General features: G+C 48.5%; 1 protein-coding gene across 4 annotated transcripts in view; it reads right to left on the reverse strand.

Moving 5' to 3' along the window:
- Window positions 1-2,262: 2,262 nt before the first annotated feature.
- The window catches only part of LOC137306224 (free fatty acid receptor 3-like), an 82,030-nt gene continuing 63,013 nt past the window's right edge, over window positions 2,263-21,279 (reverse strand). For 3 of the 4 annotated variants that reach the window (XM_067975342.1, XM_067975343.1, XM_067975345.1), the window contains 3 exons: window positions 20,480-20,863; window positions 9,803-9,979; window positions 2,263-4,775 (listed from right to left, as the gene is read on the reverse strand). In XM_067975342.1, the coding sequence (XP_067831443.1) occupies window positions 3,840-4,760 (921 nt within the window). In that variant the 5' untranslated portion in view covers window positions 4,761-4,775; window positions 9,803-9,979; window positions 20,480-20,863 and the 3' untranslated portion in view covers window positions 2,263-3,839. Of the gene's footprint in view, window positions 4,776-9,802; window positions 9,980-19,779; window positions 20,460-20,479; window positions 20,864-21,279 lie in introns of those variants that run through there. The other variant, XM_067975344.1, reaches the window with a different exon arrangement.

Here is a 21,279-nt window from a genome sequence, read left to right on the forward strand (position 1 = left end):
GATGGTGTCGAGCTTCTCGAGTGTTGTTGGAGCTGCACTCATCCAGGCAAGTGGAGAGTATTCCATCACACTCCTGACTTGTGCCTTGTCGATGGTGGAAAGGCTTTGGGGAGTCAGGAGGTGAGTCACTCGCCGCAGAATACCCAGCCTCTGACCTGCTCTTGTAGCCACAGTATTTACATGGCTGGTCCAGTTAAGTTTCTGGTCAATGGTGACCCCCAGGATGTTGATGGTGGGGGATTCGGTGACGGTAATGCCGTTGAATATGAAGGGGAGGTGGTTAGACTCTCTTAAGACAGCCCCATACTGGATAGTGAATGCAAAATCATATGAAAGGAGGTTAATATGCTAATTGAAAGTTGTTTACCCCAGAAGCCAAACAATAATCAATCTGGCAGCTTCTCTCTGTAACAGGTAGGTCGTGGTGGGAGTGCTTAGGACTGTTCTATGGAAAACCATAGGGTTTGAATTGAGTGATGGGCATCGGGGGAGGTTACAGAGTTGGAGTGGAATTCACAGGCAAGAAAAATAAGAAACAATCTACAAAAACACTCACGTTCCCCGAGCCTACATTGGCAACGCCTCGATTTTAAAATTCTCATCCTCGTCTTCAAATCCCTCCTCGCCCCCCCCTCCCTATCTCCGTAACCTCCTCCAGCCCCTACGACCCTCCGAGATCTCTGCGCTCCTCCAATTCTGGCCTCTTGTCCATCCCCCGATTTTAATCGCTCCACCATTGGCGGCCGTGCCTTCAGCTGCCTGGGCCCTGAGCTCTGGAATTCCCTCCCTAAACCTCTCCGCCTCTCTCTCTCCTCCTTTAAGACGCTCCTTAAAACCTACCTCTTTGACCAAGCTTTTGGTCACCTGTCCTAATATCTCCTTATGTGGCTCGGTGTCAAATTTTTGTCTGATTTACGCTCCTGTGAAGCGCCTTGGGACGTTTTACTACGTTAAAGGCGCTATATAAATGCAACTTGTTGCTTTTGTTGTTGTTGATAACATTAATTAGAGAAAAAATAATTAAGGCAACTTTTACTTTTGGACTTAGGGCAAATTGATGAAATAAAATAGTCGCGCAGCAAACCTAAAAGTTGTGGCTCTCTTAAAGTACCAGCCTGATCTCTAATCTCCGTTTAGTTAATGACCGAAAGTCACCCAGTCCTGTTAATGTTAAAGAATTTCCTCCATCATTTAATTTTAGGGTTGCCACTGCCCTCTGGTGGTCTCCCTGTGTTTTACACGCTGCTTCACCCGTCTCTTCACTGAGTTTAAATAAAAAAAGAATTCCCATTTCTACAGTGCCTTTCACCACCTCAGGACGTCCCAAAGCGCTTTGCAGCCAATGAAGTACTTTTTTTGAAGTGTGCTCACTGTTGTAATGTAGGAAACGCGGCAGCCAATTTACACACAGCAAGATCCCACAAACAGCGATGTGATAAATGACCAGATCATCTGTTTTGTTTTAGTGATGTTGGTTGAGGGATAAATATCGGCCCCAGGACACCGGGGAGAACTCCCCCTGCTCTTCCTCGAAATAGTGGCCGTGGGATCTTTTTACGTCCCACCTGAGAGGGGCAGACGGGGGGCCTCGGTTTAACGTCTCATCCGAAAGACGGCACCTCCGACAGTGCGGCGCTCCCTCAGTACTGACCCTCCGACAGTGCGGCGCTCCCTCAGTACTGACCCTCCGACAGTGCGGCGCTCCCTCAGTACTGACCCTCCGACAGTGCGGCGCTCCCTCAGTACTGACCCTCCGACAGTGCGGCGCTCCCTCAGTACTGACCCTCCGACAGTGCGGCGCTCCCTCAGTACTGACCCTCCGACAGTGCGGCGCTCCCTCAGTACTGACCCTCCGACAGTGCGGCGCTCCCTCAGTACTGACCCTCCGACAGTGCGGCGCTCCCTCAGTACTGACCCTCCGACAGTGCAGTGCTCCCTCAGTACTGACCCTCCGACAGTGCAGCACTCCCTCAGTACTGACCCTCCGACAGTGCAGTGCTCCCTCAGTACTGACCCTCCGACAGTGCAGCGCTCCCTCAGTACTGACCCTCCGACAGTGCAGTGCTCCCTCAGTACTGACCCTCCGACAGTGCAGCGCTCCCTCAGTACTGACCCTCCGACAGTGCGGCGCTCTCTCAGTACTGCATTGGAATGTCGGCCGGGATTGTGGGGCTCGACTCTTTGGAGTGGGGGTTCGAACCCACGACCTTCTGACTTAAGAGGTGAGAGAGAGAGAGAGAGAGAGACCCACTGAGCCATGACTGACACCATGGTTTGTTTAATCTCTGCTACAGCTTGGCCCCATTCAAATGGAATTAGATTAAACCGCTCTGTTTGAAGAGACACGATGGGCCGAATGGCCTCTTTCTGTGCTGTAACTTTTATGATTCTATCCCCTTTGGTGTCATTTGATCTCATCCTCCCAGAATCCTAGCCCTACCAACCGTTACAATCCAGGTTTGCTCCCAATATTTATTCTCATGATATAAGGCAGGTTCCAGATGTGATCATATATGATCGAAGAGTGTTATGGGGTCCAGTTTGTGGGGGCAAACGGTCTTCCCTCTTATCGTCAATGCTCGACTGGATAATATGTACGATTCTCTTACATCTCCCGTCACGATCAACGATAGATAATAACAGCTTATACCGGGCACTTTTCCCAACGGGCTAAGCTATTAAATCGAGTTTATTCACAAATAGAATTATTTACAGACTCGGGTGATTATAGGTGAGATATCGAGTAGTCCAGTGCAGAGCCTGAAGTCAGGAAGCAGTTCAAAGTTATTATAAATAAAAGAGACCCTTTGAATTCTTTTTATACACATCTTGAGTAGAAAGTAATATGATCAATTTTTGTTCCCTTGGCAAAAAGCAGAATGCAGATTTTGGGAAGAATGATACAAGTAGGCATCGACAGAACTTCATTTTATTTTCGTGCAAGACGAAACATGCTCAGTCTTAGCCGACAGTTCTGTAAGTTATGTCCAGCACTTCACTTTGATCTGTAAGTAGCCCATATTAATGGGTGAATAAAACAGTTCAACAAGGCATCAAGGCACAATTTGGCAAATTGAATTGATGGGTGGGGCATCTGAAAGATTAACAGGGAGGATTCTTGTTGCCTTGTTTGTTGTCGGCCGCGGCTCAGGGTCTGTCTCTCTCGCTCTCTCGCCTCTGAGTCAGAAGGTCGTGGGTTCGAGCCCCCACTCCAGAGACTCGAGCCCCATAATCCAGGCCGACACTCCCCAGAGCCCAGTACTGAGGGAGCGCCGCGCTGTCGGAGGTGCCGTCTTCCGGATGAGACGTTAAACCGAGGGCCCCCGTCTGCCCCTCTCAGGTGGGACGTAAATGTTCCCACCATCGCTATTTCGAAGAAGAGCAGGGGGGAGTTCTCCCCAGCGTCCTGGGGCCAATATTTATCCCTCAGCCAACATCACTAAAAAAACAGATCATTTATCAGATTGCTGTTTGTGGGATCTTGCTGTGCGCAAATTGTCTGCCGCGTTCCCTGCATTACAACAGTGACCACACTTCAAAAAAAAGTACTTCATTGGCCGTAAAGCGCTTTGGGACGTCCTGAGGTCGCGAAAGACATGCAAGTTCTTTCCTTCTGAGAGAGAAAGAGCTCATCAGGGCTTTGGATGAAACGATATCGGCCAATAGCAGTCGCTGGACATTCGGAGTCGTCTAGACTCCAGCTGAAAGTCTTCATTGGAAGCCAAGCGACCGACGTCCTTAACCATCTCCGCGATTCATAGTCCTAGTTGTGTAAAAACACATTTCTCGGGAGCTCCCCGTGCAGTCCTCTTTTCTGCCGTTGTCGGACACGTTCTCCCTCAGGTGCGGGCCAAGTTCTCCTTGGCGTCCCCGACCCTCCGCTTGACGCTCTGCCAACACTGGCTGGCCGTCTGCTGGAGTGCGGACGAAGAGAAGAAGAAGACCACCGGGTTGAGGAAAGAGTTGGCCGCGCTCAGCAGCAGGACCTCTCTCCGCCAGGGCACGCTCTCGTGCCTGGCGAAGCCCACCAAGTGCGAGAGGTTGTAGGGCGTGAAGCAGGCCACGTACACGGTCAGGGTGACCGCGGCCACCCTGAGGGCCTTCCCCTTCTTCCGCTGGGGTAAGCGGCTCCTCTTCAAGGCACGGGCGCAGCCGATGTAGGCCAGGGAGGTGAGCAGCAAGGGCAGGAGGAAGAGGACGATGGACAGCTCCAGCCGCAGAGGGACCACCAGGTCCAGCTGGGCGCGGGTGAAGTTGCTGTAGCAGATCGAGGCGTTGCCCTCGCCCGAGGACACGAGGTGGTGCAGCCCGGACGCCTCCACGAGGAAGATGAAGGAGATATGTCCTGCGACGATGAGCCAGACCCCAAGGCAGATCATGCAGGAATACCTGGGCCTCTTGTACATCTTGTACTTGATGGGAAAGGCCACGCTCAGGTACCTCCCGACGCTCAGCGCCGTGAGAAACAAGACGCTGGCGTAGATCGTGCTGAAGTGGAAGACATTGAAGATTGGGCAGAACATCTCAGGCAGCACCCAGGCATCCCACGCTGCCTCAAGCACCTTAACGGGTAGAAACGCAATGAAGAGGGAGTCGGAGATGCTCAGATTGATCATGTAGATGACGTTGGGCGTGGGTTTGCGTCTCAGCTCCTTGAAGAACACGTAGAGGGCCATGACATTGGAGGGTGCTCCCAGGATGAAGGTGACACAGTAGACTGTCAGCGATAAGACGTCAAGGTAAGACTTAGGGTTTCCCATGTTGAGTCATGTTATCTGCAACCAACAGCGAAGAGTTAGTCAGCGGGAGGCAACACCGCACGTTTAAATATTCCTACCCTCTACCATCCTCCACCGTCCATGAACTTCAGCTTCTCTGAAACTCTGCTCCCCCCGTATCCTAACTCGCACCGAGTCCCGTTCACCCATCACCCCCTGTGCTCGCTGACCTACATCGGCTCCCGGTCCGGCAATGCCTTGATTTTAAAATTCTCATCCATGTGTTCAAATCCACCCCATGGCCTCCTCGCCCCACCCCTCCGTTATCTCTGTAACCTCCCTCCAGCCCCTACAACCCTCCGAGATCTCTGCGCTCCTCCAATTCTGGCCTCTTGCGCATCCCCCGATTTTCTTCGCTCCATCATTGGCGGCCGTGCCTTCAGCTGCCTAAGAAAGATGAAAGAAAGAGCTCCCATTTCTATCGCGCCTTTCACGACCTCAGGACGTCCCAAAGCTCTTTACAACCAATGGAGCACTTTTGAAGTGTAGTCACTATTGTAATCTGGGAATCATGGCAGCCAATTTGCCAAAAAAAAACAGATTACAACAGCGACTGTACCTCGAAAGCACTTCATTGGCTGTGAAGTGCTTTGGGACGTCCTGAGATTGAGAAAGGCGCTATATAAATGTAGTCACTGTTGGAATGTAGGAAACGCGGCAGCCAATTTGTGCACAGCAAGATCCCACAAACAGCAATGTGATAAATGACCAGATTAATCTGCGCATTGATGTTAGTTGAGGGATAAATATCGGCCCCAGGACACCGGGGAGAACTCCCCCCCCTGCTTTTCTTCGAAATAGCGGCCGTGGGATCTTTTACGTCCACCTGAGAGGGGCAGACGGGGCCTCGGTTTAACATCTCCGAAAGACGGCACCTCCGACAGCGCAGCGCTCACTCAGTACTGGCACTGGGAGAGAGTCGGCCTGGATTATGGGGCTCGAGTCTCTGGAGTGGGGGCTCGAACCCACGACCTTCTGACTCAGAGACGAGAGAGAGAGAGAACCACTGAGCCAGGGCTGACACGGCTGCCTCGGGCAACTGGGGATGGGCGATAAATGCTGGCCTTGCCAGCGACGCCCACATCCCATGAACAAATAAAAAAAAAGGCCCTAAGCTCTGGAATTCCCTCCCTAAACCTCTCCGCCTCTCTCTCCTCCTTTAAGACGCTCCTTGGAACCTACCTCTTTGACCGAGCTTTTGGTCACCTGTCCTAATATCTCCTTATGTGGCTCGGTGTCAAATTATGTCTGATAATCACTCCTGTGAAGCGCCTTGGGACGTTTTACTACGTTCAAGGCGCTATATAAATGCAAGTAGTTGTATCTACAACTATAGCTTGAGAGTGAATCGAATCAATGTCCATTAATTGTACACGTGACATTTCAGAACAGAGTGACGACACAAAGCAAAGATTAATATCGACGCAAGTAACTGCAATAACAATCACAGTTGCTTGGAATACTGCACGAAGTCTCAGTTAGGCACAATCCACTAATCTTAATTGAGCATTTAGCAAAGCTTTCAGGCTGTTCATTGAGCAAGAAAGAGAGAAAGGACAATACTGTTCTCTTTGGACTTGACGTAACTGTTCAAAATAATGAGATTTACGAGCATAGGAACAGGAGAAGGCCATTCAGCCCCTCGAGTCTGTTACACAGGAACAGGAGCAGGCCATTCAGCCCCTCGAGTCTGTTACAAAGGAACAGGAGGAGGCCATTCAGTCCCTCGATTCTGCTACAAAGGAACAGGAGGAGGCCATTCAGTCCCTCGAGCCTGTTACATAGAAACAGGAGGAGGCCATTCAGCCCCTCGAGCCTGTTACATAGGAACAGGAGGAGGCCATTCAGCCCCTCGAGCCTGTTACATAGAAACAGGAGGAGGCCATTCAGCCCCTCGAGCCTGTTCTTCCATTCAATTAGATCATGGCTGACCTGTATCTTAACTCCATTTACCCGCCTTGGTTCTGTAACCCTTAATCCCCTCACCCAACAAAAATCTATCAATCTCAGTTTTGAAATTTCCAATTGACCCCCAGCCTCACCAGCTTTTTGGGGGAGAGAGTTCCAGATTCCCACTCCCCTTTGTGTGAGGAAGTGCTTCCCGACATCACCCCTGAACGGGCGGGCTCTAATTTTAAGGTTCTGCCCCCTTGTTCTGCACTCCCCCCACCAGAGGAAATAGTTTCTCTCTATCGACCCTATCGAATCCTTTAATCATCTTAAACCCCTCGATTAGATCACCCCTTAATCTTCTACACTCGAGGGAATACAAGCCTAGTCTGTGCGACCTGTCCTCGGAATTTAACCCTTTTAGCCCTGATATCTGCCTATCGTGACAGGATGTCGATGGAAGAGGAACCAATTCTCGCCTTGTGGAGATGAAATTAACCATTTTTTATTGGTCATAACAATTTTGACGCAGTTCTTAAAATGTTTAAAATAAGCAGGTTATAGCAGGACAGAGAGGAGTTGTGCAGAACTGCGTTAAACAGCATTCTGCTACAGGCTGTTAAAGGGTTCATTTTTTTTTTTATTCGTTCATGGGATGTGGGCGTCACTGGCAAGGCCGGCATTTATTGCCCATCTCTAATTGCCCCTTGAGAAGGTGGTGGTGAGCCGCCTTCTTGAACCGCTGCAGTCACTGTGGTAATTTCATGCACTAACACACCCAGACACCCACATTTCCCTGGTTCTTATAATAGGCTGAACTACGAAAGAGGTTTATTCACAAATAGAATTATTTGGAGCATCAAGTGATGGAGGTGAGATTACATAGAATTTACAGCACAGAAACAGGCCATTCGGCCCAACTGGTCCATGCCGGTGTTTATGCTCCACACGAGCCTCCTCCCTCCCTACTTCATCTCACCCTATCAGCATATCCTTCTATTCCTTTCTCCCTCATGTGTTTATCGAGCTTCCCCTTAAATCCATCTACACTATTCACCTCGGCCACTCCTTGTGGGAGCGAGTTCCACATTCTCACCACTCTCTGGGTAAAGAAGTTTCTCCTGAATTCCCTATTGGATTTATTAGTGACTATCTTATATTTATGGCCCCCTAGTTCTGGTCTCCCCCACAAGTGGAAACATCTTCTCTACGTCTACCCTATCGAAACCTTTCATAATCGTAAAGATCTCTATCAGGTCACCCCTCAGTCTTCTCTTTTCTAGAGAAAAGAGCCCCAGCCTGTTCAGCCTTTCCTGATAGTTATAATCTCTCAGTTCTGGCATCATCCTCGTAAATCTTTTTTGCACCTTCTCCACTGCCTCTATATCCTTTTTATACTATGGAGACCAGAACTGTGCACAGTGCTCCAAGTGTGGTCTAACCAAGGTGTATGGAGACCAGAACTGTGCACAGTGCTCCAAGTGTGGTCTAACCAAGGTGTATGGAGACCAGAACTGTGCACAGTGCTCCAAGTGTGGTCTAACCAAGGTATATGGAGACCAGAACTGTACACAGTGCTCCAAGTGTGGTCTAACCAAGGTGTATGGAGACCAGAACTGTACACAGTGCTCCAAGTGTGGTCTAACCAAGGTATATGGAGACCAGAACTGTGCACAGTGCTCCAAGTGTGGTCTAATCAAGGTATATGGAGACCAGAACTGTACACAGTGCTCCAAGTGTGGTCTAACCAAGGTATATGGAGACCAGAACTGTGCACAGTGCTCCAAGTGTGGTCTAACCAAGGTATATGGAGACCAGAACTGTACACAGTGCTCCAAGTGTGGTCTAACCAAGGTTCTATACAAGTTTAACATAACTTCTCTGCTTTTCAATTCTATCCCTCTGGAAATGAACTTAGTTTGCTTTTTTTTATGGACTTATTAACCTGTGTCGCTACTTTTTGTGATTTGTGTATCTATACCTCCAGATCCCTCTGCTCCTCCACCCCATTTAAACTCTTATTACCCAATCATTAATTGATCTACTTATTCCTCCTACCAAAATGCACCACCTCACACTTACCCATGCTGACATTAATTTGTTAATTATACACCCTTTCTCACTGTGTGAAGAAATTCCTCCTCAATCCTTTATTTGATCTGTTGGTGAGAGATATATTTATGGCCCCTTGATCTGGACTCACCCAACAAGTGGAAATGGTTTCTCCACATCCCACCCTATCGAGCCCCATCGTAATTTTAAAGACCTCAAGCGGGTTTCCTCTCGTCTTCTCCTTTCCAGAGAAAAGTGAGCCAGCCTGCTCGATCTCTCCTGATAGTAGGACACAAGTCGATGGGACATTCGGGACTTTCCAATCACATCAAAACTAATGGACACCAATCCCACAAACGCTGTCGAACTTTGTACCCGAGCTCCCAATACGACGCTCACCGTTTGAAGCTTTGCACCGAAGCATGACTTTCTAAATTCTACCCCCGCCTACAAATTCAACTCGTTCTTTCCTTAGCTGCCAGTCTCCAGCCTTCGAGTGGAGATTTAGAATCATACAGCACAGTAGGAGGCCATTCGGCCCATCGTGCCTGTGCTGGCTCTTTGAAAGAGCTATCCAATTAGTCCCACTCCCCCCTGCTCTTTCCACAGAGCCCTGAAAATTTTTCCTTTTCAAGTATTTATCCGATTCCCCTTTCGAAAGTTATTATTGAATCTGCTCCCACCGCCCTTTCAGGCAGCGCATTCCAGATCAGAACAACTTGCTGCGTCAAAATAAAAATTCTCATCTCCCCCTCTGGTTCTTTTGCCAATTATCATAAATCTGTGTCCTCTGGTTACCGACCCTCCTGCCACTGGAAACAGTTTCTCCTTTTTTACTCTATCAAAAAACCCGTAACGATTTTGAACACCTCGATTAAATCTCCCCTTAACCTTCTCTGCTCCAAGGAGAACAATCCCAGCTTCTCCAGTCTCTCCACATAACTGAAGACCATCATCCCTGGTCCCATTCTGGTAAATCGCCCCTTAACCTTCTTCTCCGCTCCAAGGGGAACAATCCAGCCTTTGGCAGGAAACTTTCATTTGCTTTCTCCGATCTAACGCTCGGCCGCCTTTCACTGTACCTCTTGTCTGGAACTGGAGCAACAGTGTTACACCCAGGGATTACTCCCTAGACAGGATGCCGTTGGACATTTCTGACTCTCTCTTGAGAAGATTGTCCTCGATGCTTGCTTTGTGGCTCCCCCGATCTTGCAATGACTTTGTTCGAGAGCGTTGCTGCCGGTGTCGTGTTCAACTGCCTGTGAAGTGAGCGTCAATACTATAAACATTACTTTATTATTCGGGCAGACTCATGTGCAAACACCAATCTCCAGGATGCGGTCAGCGTCTCTGGACTTAACTCAGAGTCATTTCTCAATGGTTGTCTAATTAAGCATTCACAACAAGGCCATATAAGAGCAGGGGGAGTTCTCCCCGGTGTCCTGGGGCCAATATTTATCCCTCAACCAACATCATTATAAAACAGATGATCTGGTCATTTATCTCAGTGCTGTTTGTGGGATCTTGCTGTGCGCAAATTGGCTGCCGCGTTTCCTACATTACAACAGTGACCACACTTCAAAAAGTACTTCATTGGCTGTGAAGCCCTTTGGGACGTCCTGAGGTGGTGACAGGTGATGTATAAATGTGGTCACTGTTGTAATGTAGGAAACACAGCAGCCAATTTGTGCCCAGCAAGATCCCACAAACAGCACTGAGATAAATGACCAGATCATCTGATTTAGTGATGTTAGTTGAGGGATAACTATTGGCCCAGGACATCGGGGAGAACTCGCCCCTGCTCTTCTTCGAAATAGCAGCCGTGGGATCTTTTACATCCACCTTAGGGGGCAGACTGGGGCCTCGGTTTATAGTCTCAATCGAAAGAAGGCATCTCAGACAGTGCCATGCTCCCTCAGTACTGACCCTCCAACAATGCCATGCTCCCTCAGTACAGACCCTCCGACAGTGCAGCGCTCCCTCATTACTGACCGACCGACAGTGCGGCGCTCCCTCAGTACTGACCCTCCGACAGTGCGGCGCTCCCTCAGTACTGACCCTCCGACAGTGCGGCGCTCCCTCAGTACTGACCCTCCGACAGTGCGGCGCTCCCTCAGTACTGACCCTCCGACAGTGCGGCGCTCCCTCAGTACTGACCCTCCGACAGTGCGGCGCTCCCTCAGTACTGACCCTCCGACAGTGCGGCGCTCCCTCAGTACTGACCCTCCGACAGTGCGGCGCTCCCTCATTACTGACCGACCGACAGTGCGGCGCTCCCTCAGTACTGACCCTCCGACAGTGCGGCGCTCCCTCAGTACTGACCCTCCGACAGTGCAGCACTCCCTCAGTACTGACCCTCCGACAGTGCAGCGCTCGCTCAGTACTGACACTGGGGAGTGTTGGCCTGGATTATGGTGCTCGAGTCTCTGGAATGGGGGCTCAAACCTTCTGACTCAGAGACGAGAGAGAGCGAGAGCTACCCACTGAGCCCGGGCTGATACTTTCCCGTGTTCCAAGGATTTTTACTGTCCTGAAGATGTACTTAGACACATTACGTGACTTGTAAAAAGTAATAGAAACTACTTTAATCGCCATAAAAAACTGAGGTGGGGTTTTTGTGAGTGTCTTAGGATGCCAGCTGTACGAAAAAAAAAGGTGGCAAATGTTTACTCGTCAGCTTAGTGTGTGACGACAGTAACTTCACTGAAATATAAGCAAATGGGTCTGTCTTAAAGGAAAGGGCTGTGTTGGGGGGTCTGAGGCCAGGAACGGGAGTGAGACCTGACCAGCTGTCCGCAGCTCTCAGAATCAGCAAGATCCCACCAGTCTGGTCCATTTGTCGGAAGCTGTTGTTACACCGTATCCCGTGTACACAGACGGAGCCTTTCATAAATGTGGACATGGGAGTTTATGTTCGGAAAAAATATATATGGAGGCATAGAGTACAAAAGCAAGGAAGTTATGTTGAACCTTTTATAAATCGCAGGTTAACATAAGAACATAAGAAATAGGAGCAGGAGTAGGCCAATCGGCCCCTCGAGCCTGCTCCGCCATTCAATAAGATCATGGCTGATCTGATCCTAATCTCAAATCTAAAGAACACAAGAAGTAGGAGCAGGACCCGGCCACTCAGCCCCTGGGCCCTCTCCGCCACCCACAGGGCCTTGACCGATCCGAACTCAGCTTCATGTCCAATTTCCTGCCCGCTCCCCGTAACCCCTAATTCCCTTTACTTCTAGGAAACTGTCTATTTCTGTTTTAAATTTATTTAATGATGTAGCTTCCACAGCTTCCTGGGGCAGCAAATTCCACAGACCTACCACCCTCTGAGTGAAGAAGTTTCTCCTCATCTCAGTTTTGAAAGAGCAGCCCCTTATTCTAAGATTATGCCCCCTAGTTCTAGTTTCACCCATCCTTGGGAACATCCTTACCGCATCCACCCGATCAAGCTCCTTCACAATCTTATATGTTTCAATAAGCCTATACCTGGAGTATTGTCTCCAATTCTGGGCGCCACACTGTTCAGAAAGGACGTCGAGAACTTGGAGAGGGTGCAGAGGAGATTTACCAGAAATAGTCCCAGGGATGAGGGACTTCAGTTATGTGGAGAGACTGGAGAAGCTGGGATTGTTCTCCTTAGAGCAGAGAAGGTTAAGGGGAGATTTAATCGAGGGGTTCAAAATCATGAGGGGTTTTGATAGAGTAAATAAGGAGAAACTGTTTCCAGTGGCAGGAGGGTCGGTAACCAGAGGACACAGATTTAAGGTAATTGGCAAAAGAACCAGAGGGGGAGATGAGGAGAATGTTTTTTTACGCAGCGAGTTGTTCTGATCTGGAATGCGCTGCCTGAAAGGGCAGTGGAAGCAGATTCAATAATAACTTTCAAAAGGGGAATTAAAAAGGAAAATTTTGCAGGGCTACGGGGAAAGAGCAGAGGGGAGTGGGACTAATTGGACAGCTCTTTCAAAGAGCCGGCACAGGCACGATGGGTCGAATGGCCTCCTTCTGTGCTGTAAGATTCTCTCTGATACAGTGCACGCACGCTTAGGAGCTGGGGATTTGGGCGTCGCTGGCAAGGCCGGCATTTATTGCCCACCGTTGTTGCCCTTGAGACGAAATACCTCTCAGTGGATCGTGCCTGTCTTGTTGCTCTCGACACCTCTTGGATAATCTCACTCCATCGCAAGATAGGCATGCACGTTCGGCCCATCCAATCGTGGACGACCCTTCACTCCCCACAGCCCCCCACCACCCCCTACCTCTTGAATCTTCTCCACTCCCCGATCTAGAGCTAGGCTCGCCAACTCCAATTGGACGGTGTCATCACATGATCTCCCGCCATTGGTCGCCCGACGCACCCATCCTCACAAAGCCCCGCCTTCCCCAGGCCCAATCGGAAATGCCAACAGACTCTCCGTTAACAAGATTGGATGATTCTTGACTGTTGGCCAAACGGCTATTTATCTGCCAATGTCGAATATTCTTTATCACTCGTGGACAAAAGCATTCAAGCATGTTTCACAATCGCGAGCCATCGCACCGTCTCCTACTCCGACACATTCTGATCCAGGACCCCAAAAGTGTCGATGTCCTCATCTCCCTTCCTGCTACAATTCACCACTTCCTTATTTAGTGTCGGCCATGGCTCAGTGTCTCTCTCTCTCTCTCTTTCGCCCCTGAGTCAGGAGGTCGTGGGTTCGAGCCCCCACTCCAGAGACTTGAGCCATAATCTAGTCTGACACTCCCAGTGCCAGTACCGAGGGAGCGCTGCACTGTCGGAGGTGCCGTCTTTCGGATGAGACGTTAAACCGAGGCCCCCGTCTGCCCCTCCCAGGTGGGACGTAAAAGATCCCAAGGCCACTATTTTGAAGAAGAGCAGGGGGGAGTTCTCCCCTGGGGCCGATATTTATCCCTCAACCAACATCCCAAAAAAAGATGATCTGGTCATTTATCACATTGCTGTTTGTGGGATCCTGCTGTGCGCAAATTGGCTGCCACGTTTTCTGCATTACAACGGTGGCCACACTTCATTGGCTGTAAAGTGCTTTGAGACGTCCAGAGGTTGTGAAAGGCGCGATAGAAATGCATTTCTCTCTTTCACTTTCCCCCTATCTTTCTTTCTTTCTCTCTTTCACTCTTTCACTTTCTTTCCTTCTTTGTTTCTCCCCCTCTCTCTCTCACCTCAGATGTAAAAGGCGTGTCACAGTTTATTTTTACTTGATGACAAAGGGTTCTGAATGCAGCGAAAACATAATTAAAAAGCCCGAGTGTTTGCATTAAACTGTGTCCAGACTCACTCACCGAGTGAGGCTAATGTACATTTATTTGCTTTTCTCAGATTAATGGTGTAGCAAAGCTTCCGCAGGCCTGGGACAACATCTGAATCGACGCACTTGGCCACCTTCCAGTGTAATCAACAGTAGCTATCAGAATACGAGCCCCTGAGTGAAGGCAATTAATGCCTCATGGACCATTTCTCTCGGTCCGATTTGACAGCAGCTCTGTGCATCTTTACCTCCCCAGTCTCAGTGCCCAGCTTCGCTGTGAGCTGGGACAGGGAGGGAGGAAGGAAGGAGTGGAGGAAGGGAGGGACAGGAAGGAAAGAGAGAAAGAATCATAGAAAGGTTTCAGTAAGGAAGGAGGCCATTCAGTCCGTCCATTCTGTGCCGACTCTCTGCAAGAGCAATCCAGCTAGTCCCACTGCCCCGTCCTTTCCCCGTAGCCCTGCAAATTTTTTCCTTTCAAGTACTTATCCAGTTCCCTTTTGAAGGCCATGATTGAATCTGCCTCCACCAACCCCTCGGGCAGTGCATTCCAGATCATAACCACTCGCTGTATAAAAAGGTTTTTCCTCATGTCACCTTTGGTTCTTTTGCCAATTACCTTAAATCTGTGTCCACTGGTTCTTGACCCTTCCGCCAATGGGAACAGTTTCTTTCTATCTACTCTGTCTGGACCCTTCATGATTTTGAATACCTCGATGAAATCTCCTCTCAACCGTCTCTGCTCCAAGGGGAACAATCCCAGCTTCTCCAGTCCATCCAAGTAACTAAAGTCCCTCATCCCTGGAACCATTCTAGTAAATCTCTTCTGCACCCTCTCTAAGGCCTTCGCATCCTTCCTAAAGTGCGGTGCCCAGAACTATTCTCCAATACTCCAGTTGTGGCCGAACCAGTGTTTTATAAAAGTTCATCATGACTTCCATACTTTTGCACTCTATGCCTCTATTTATAAAGCCCAGGATCCCGTATGCTTTTTTAACCGCTTTCTCAACCTGCTCTGCCACCTTCAATGATTTGTGCACATATACCCCCAGATCTCTCTGTTCCTGCACCCCCTTTAGAATTGTGCCCTCTAGTTTATAACAAAGCAAGAAAATAAATCTGTTTTTTTAGTGATGTTGGTTGAGGGATAAATATTGGTCCCAGATGAGAACTCCCCCCTGCTCTTCTTCGAAATAGTGGCCGTGGGATCTTTTAAATCCCACCTGAGAGGGGCAGACGGGGCCTCGGTTTAACGTCTCATCCGAAAGACGGCACCTCCAACAGTGCAGCGCTCCCTCAGTACTGACCCTCCGACAGTTCAGCGCTCCCTCAGTACTGACCCTCCGACAGTGCGGCGCTCCCTCAGTACTGACCCTCCGACAGTGCGGCGCTCCCTCAGTACTGACCCTCCGACAGTGCGGCGCTCCCTCAGTACTGACCCTCCGACAGTTCAGCGCTCCCTCAGTACTGACACTGGGGAATGTCGGCCTGGATTACGGGGCTTGAGTCTCTGGAGTGGGGGCTCGAACCCACGACCTTCTGACTCAGAGGCAAGAGAGAGAGAGACCCACTGACGAGGACCAACTCTTGTATCTGCCGTAGGAGTGAACTAACTGGTCTTGTACAGGCAGGGAAAGAATTAAAGATTCTCCTGAAGGGAACACAAAGGGGCCCCTCTGGCTGATCCGATATCTGGGAAAAGCTTGGCGGGGAAGAGACCAGGTTCCTTGATTTCAAAAGCACACAAGGACAAAACATTCTGGCAGGTAATCTGCGGGACACACGAGCGGCATCAACCTGGAGGTCAGGCATGTGTGGGGAAGGGTCGTGTCTTATCACCGCTGGAATGAACTGACCGGGAGCTGCCCCTGCCAGGAATGGTCAAGCAATTCTTGGCCAGCCATGTTGTCGCCAGGCCTTCGATCACAGGCGCCACGGCAACGCTGACTGAAAGTCCACAAACAAAACCTGTGCCCTGATTGCAGACGGGACCCTCCCCTGCTCTCCTCCCCCGGACCCCCGACCACCCTGACTCCTGTCACCATAGGAACAGAAGTAGGTCCATTCAGCCCCTCGAAACTGTTACCATAGGAACAGGAGTAGGCCCATTCAGCCCCTCGAAACTGTTACCATAGGAACAGGAGGAGGCCCATTCAGCCCCTCGAACCTTTACCCCATTCAATTAGATCATGGCTGATCTGTATCTTAACCCCATTTACCTGCCTTGGTTCTATAACCCTTAATCCCCTCACCCAACAAAAATCTATCGATCTCAGTTTTGAAATTTCCAATTGACCCCCGGCCTCAACAGCTTTTTGGGGGAAAGAGTTCCTGATTCCCACTCCCCTTTGTGTGAAGAAGTGCTTCCCGACATCACCCCTGAACGGGCGGGCTCTAATTTTAAGGTTCTGCCCCCTTGTTCTGGACTCCCCCCACCAGAGGAAATAGTTTCTCTCTATCGACCCTATCGAATCCGTTAATCATCTTAAACCCCTCGATTAGATCACCCCTTAATCTTCTAAACTCGAGGGAATACAAGCCTAGTCTGTGCAATGGGGCTGAATGGGCCTTGTGATTTAATCCTCTTCGCCCGTTGTTTTTTTTTAATCATCCCCCACCCCCCCGTGTCCTCATAATGGGGGGGCGGGGGGAGTGAAGTTGGGTACAATCTCCTGTTGTGGCGTGTTAGCCATCCCAACCCTTGACCCCAATCCGTGGGGGGAGATGGCAGGAGCTGGGTTTTCGACGCGCTAACTAGGCTTCGAAAAGTGACAATCAGGCTTTCTCGACAGCAACATCTTGCATTTATATAGCGCCTTTAACGTAATAAAACACCGTAGTGTAAATCAGACAAAATTTGACACCCAGCCATGTAAGGAGATATTAGGACAGGAGACCAAAAGCTTGGTCAAAGAGGTAGGTTTTAAAGGAGAGAGAGAGGCGGAGAGGTTTAGGGAGGGAATTCCAGAGCTTAGGGCCCAGGCAGCTGAAGGCACGGCCGCCAATGGTGGAGCGATGGAAATCGGGGATGAGCAAGAGGCCAGAATTTGAGGCAGAGATCTCGGAGGGTTGTAGGGCTGGAGGAGGTTATAGAGATAGGGAGGGGGGGCGAGGAGGCCATGGAGGGATTTGAACACGAGGATGAGAATTTTAAAATCGAGGTGTTGCCGGACCGGGAGCCGATGTAGGTCAGCGAGCACAGGGGGTGATGGGAGGTGACAATGGGGGAAAGATTTACCTCACTGGTTAAGCTCCTGAGAGGTGAACACCTAATCAACCCAATCCCCAGAGACTGAAATGGGGGGAAGGAGAGCGTCAGTATGGGGGAAAGGACTCTCTGCCCCTTCAGGTGGTGTTAGACGTCCCACTGCATCCTGGGGAACATTTGTCACACAACCAACACCCAGCCGACACCCCCCAAAAACAGATTCACTTGTTCTTTCATGGATTTGTGAAAGGTAGGTCGTGCCTGACAAACCTGATTGAATATTTTGCAGAGGTGACTAAAGTAGTGGACAGGGAAATGTCAATGGATGTTATTTATATGGACTTCCAGAAGGCATTTGATAAAGTCCCACATAAGAGACTGTTAGCTAAGGTAGAAGCCCATGGAATTGAGGGAAAAGTACAGACTTGGTTAGGAAGTTGGCTGAGCGAAAGGTGAAAGAGAGTAGGGATAATGGGTAGGTACTCACATTGGCAGGATGTGACTAGTGGAGTCCTGCAGGGATCTGTCTCGGGGTCTCAATTATTCACAATATTTATTAACGACTTAGATGAAGGCATAGATGGTCTCATATCTAAGTTTGCTGATGACACAAAGATTGGTGGGATTGTAAGCAGTGGAGATAAAAACATAAAATTACAAAGTGATATTGATAGATTAGGTGAATGGGCAAAACTGTGGCAAATGGAATTCAATGTAGACAAATGTGAGGTCATCCACTTTGGATCAAAAAAGGATAGAACAGGGTACTTTCTAAATGGTAAAAAGTTAAAAACAGTGGATGTCCAAAGGGACTTAGGGGTTCAGGTACATCGATCATTGAAGTGTCATGAACAGATGCAGAATTAATCAATAAGGCGAATGGAATGCTGGCCTTTATATCGAGAGGACTAGAGTACAAGGGGGCAGAAGTTATGCTGCAGCTATACAAAACCCTGGTTAGACCGCACCTGGAGTACTGTGAGCAGTTCTGGGCACCGCACCTTCGGAAGGACATATTGGCCTTGGAGGGAGTGCAGCGTAGGTTTACTAGAATGATACCTGGACTTCAAGGGTTAAGTTACGAGGAGAGATTACACAAATTTGGGTTGTATTCTCTCGAGTTTCGAAGGTTAAGGAGTGATCTGATCGAAGTTTATAAGATATTAAGGGGAACGGATAGGGTGGATAGAGAGAAACTATTTCCGCTGGTTGGGGATTCTAGGACTAGGGGGCACAGTCTAAAAATTAGAGCCAGACCTTTCAGGAGTGAGATTAGAAAACATTTCTACACACAAAGGGTGGTAGAAGTTTGGAACTCTCTTCCGCACACGGCAATTGATACTAGCTCAATTGCTAATTTTAATTCTGAGATAGATAGCTTTTTGGCAACCAACGGTATTAAGGGATATGGGCCAAAGGCAGGTATATGGAGTTAGATCACAGATCAGCCATGATCTTATCAAATGGCGGAGTAGGCTCAAGGGGCTGAATGGCTTACTCCTGTTCCTATGTTCCTATTTCATTGCTGTTTGTGGGATCTTGCTGTGTGAAAGTTGGCTGCTGTGTTTGAAAGAGACAAAGAGGAATAAAGAGATAGTGAAAGACTGAGAAAGAGTCAAAGAGAGAGGCAATAAAAGATAGAAAGAGCGAGACAGAAAGAGTGACAAAGAGAAGAGAGAAAAGGAGATAAAGAGAATGAGAGAGACTAAAGAAAGGCAGATAGAAAGAACGAGACTGAAAGGAAGACAGAAAGGTAAAGTGAAAAAGAGAGAAAAAAGCACAAAGACACGAGAAAGAATGACAGAAAGAAAAAGAGAGACAGAGAAAGAAAAATGAAGAGAATGAAAGTGAGAGAGAAAGAGAGTCAGAGAAAGAGGCAAAATAGAAAGATATAGAGAAAGATGAAAGAAAGAAAGACAGAGAGAAGAGAAAGAGAGACAGAGAGCAGAGAAAGATAGACAGAGAAAGAGTGAAAGAGAAAGAGAGAGAGGGAAAAGAAAGATAGAGAAAGAAATAGAGAGTGAAAGAGAGAGAGAAAGAGAGCGATCGAGAGAGAAAGAGATCGTGAGAGAGAAAGAGATAAAGAGAGATAGAGAGTGAGACAGAAGGAGAGACAGAGAGAGAGAAAAAGAGAGAGAAAGAGAGACAGAGTGAGAGTGACAGAGGGAGAGAAGAGAAAGATATAGTGAAAGAGATAGAAAGTAAAATAGATAGAGTGAGAGAGAGGAAGAGAGAGAGTGACAGAGAGAGAGACAGAGAGAGAGAAGAGAAAGATTGAGAGCAACAGAGAGAGAGACAGAGAAAGAGATAGAGAGTGAAGGAGATAGAGAGAGAAAGAAAGAGATAAACAGTGAAAGAGAGAGAGAGAGCGACAGACAGAGAGAAGAGAAAGATCGAGAGAGCCTGTAGTGGAATGGAGCAGTGAGTTTAAGCAGTGAATTGCTAATCTAGTCCAGAAACCTAGCTGAAAGATTGCAAACTGTGTTATTCAGGGAGCGCTCAGTGAACAGGGACCATGCCCGATCTCCTGGCCCTCTGGGACCTCCCTACCAGTGGGGCTGAACAGACGAGCGAAAAAAACCTTTACCTGTGCTTTTCTGTTGTAGAATGAACAGAGAGTCAGAAATGTACCCCGGCTTCTGTCGAAACCCAATTGAGTTTGAGTCACTTGCTTATCCGAGTTGGTCATTTGTTCCATGCAAAGCAAGAACACTTATGTCCTTGGGTGTTGCTGGTCAAACCCTCGACAGGCAGTGTCCTCATGGTAAACACTGAGGGATTACAGCACAGGATCAGGACTTTGATACACAACATGACACAACCTCACCTTAAATTAGATCCTCTCAAGGTCCCTCGTCCAAAACAACAAGCCCGTAACTTTTCCTAATAGCTGCTTTATTCTTTTTCTGGTTGATTCTCTCTATTTAAATCTCTATTTTATTCTCTCCTTTTATTCTTTTCCTGGTTTATTTTGATCATTCTGTTTCTCTTCTCAATCTATCTTCCTTCGTTTGATCTCCCTTTCACTATTGTGCAATCATCAAAAACTGCTCATTTGAAATTCTTCTCTCTGCTATTTTTGTGGAGGGAATAATCCATCTTTTGGATGAGACTTTAAACCCAGGCCCCCGACCAGGGGAGTTCTCCCCGGTGTCCTGGGGCCAATATTTATCCCTCAACCAACATTACCAAAAAAAACAGATGATCTGATCAATTATCACATTGTTGTTTGTGGGATCTTGCTGTGCGCAAATTGTCTGCCGCGTTTCTTACAACAGTGACCGCACTTCAAAAAAGTACTTCATTGGCTGTAAAGCGCTTTGGGACGTCCTGAGATGGTGAAAGGCGCTGTAGAAATGCAAGTTCGTTCTTTCTTTCTCTTTCCTTCCATCTTTCTTTCTCCTTCCTTCCATCTTTCTTTCTTTCGTGAATCTGCTAAAATAGTGGAGATGTGTTAAACGCTTATAAATTCATCTCCCGCAGTGTAGTTTCAGAGTGTATATTATTCTCTCTGTTTTATTCTGTTTTGTCCTTTGCCTCAATGATTTTTTTTTTGACTCTGTGTCGGATTGTTTGTGCAATATGAAGGTCGTCACAAGTTACTCCCAGGCGCCAGTCAGTCTCTGTCCCAGGGACATTTCGCTGGACTCAGGCCAGAGGATGGGCAACATCTGTAGAAACAGGCAGAAATAAGTGAGACACGTTACATGTTTAATGATTTACTGAGACCCAAGCCCAGGTCTGATCCTGCCGTTTGCAAACAGTTCATTTATTTCAGTTTAACACAATTCAGAAGAAATATTAGTTCATCCTTTTCCGAAACCCCTTTATCAAATGGTGGAGCTTAAAATCAGAGGATGTGCAAGAGGCCAGAATTGGAGGAGCGCAGAGATCTCGGAGGGTTGTCGGTCTAGAGGAGGTTACAGAGATAGGGAGGGGGGGTGCGAGGACCACGGAGGGATTTAAAAACAAGGATGAGAATTTTAAAATCACGGCGTTACCTGACCACCATTGGCGGCCGTGCCTTCAGCTGCCTGGGCCCTAAGCTCTGGAATTCCCTCCCTAAACCTCTCCGCCTCTCTCACTC

Source organism: Heptranchias perlo, chromosome 42 (assembly GCF_035084215.1).
Source record: "Heptranchias perlo isolate sHepPer1 chromosome 42, sHepPer1.hap1, whole genome shotgun sequence".
Taxonomy (NCBI): domain Eukaryota; kingdom Metazoa; phylum Chordata; class Chondrichthyes; order Hexanchiformes; family Hexanchidae; genus Heptranchias; species Heptranchias perlo.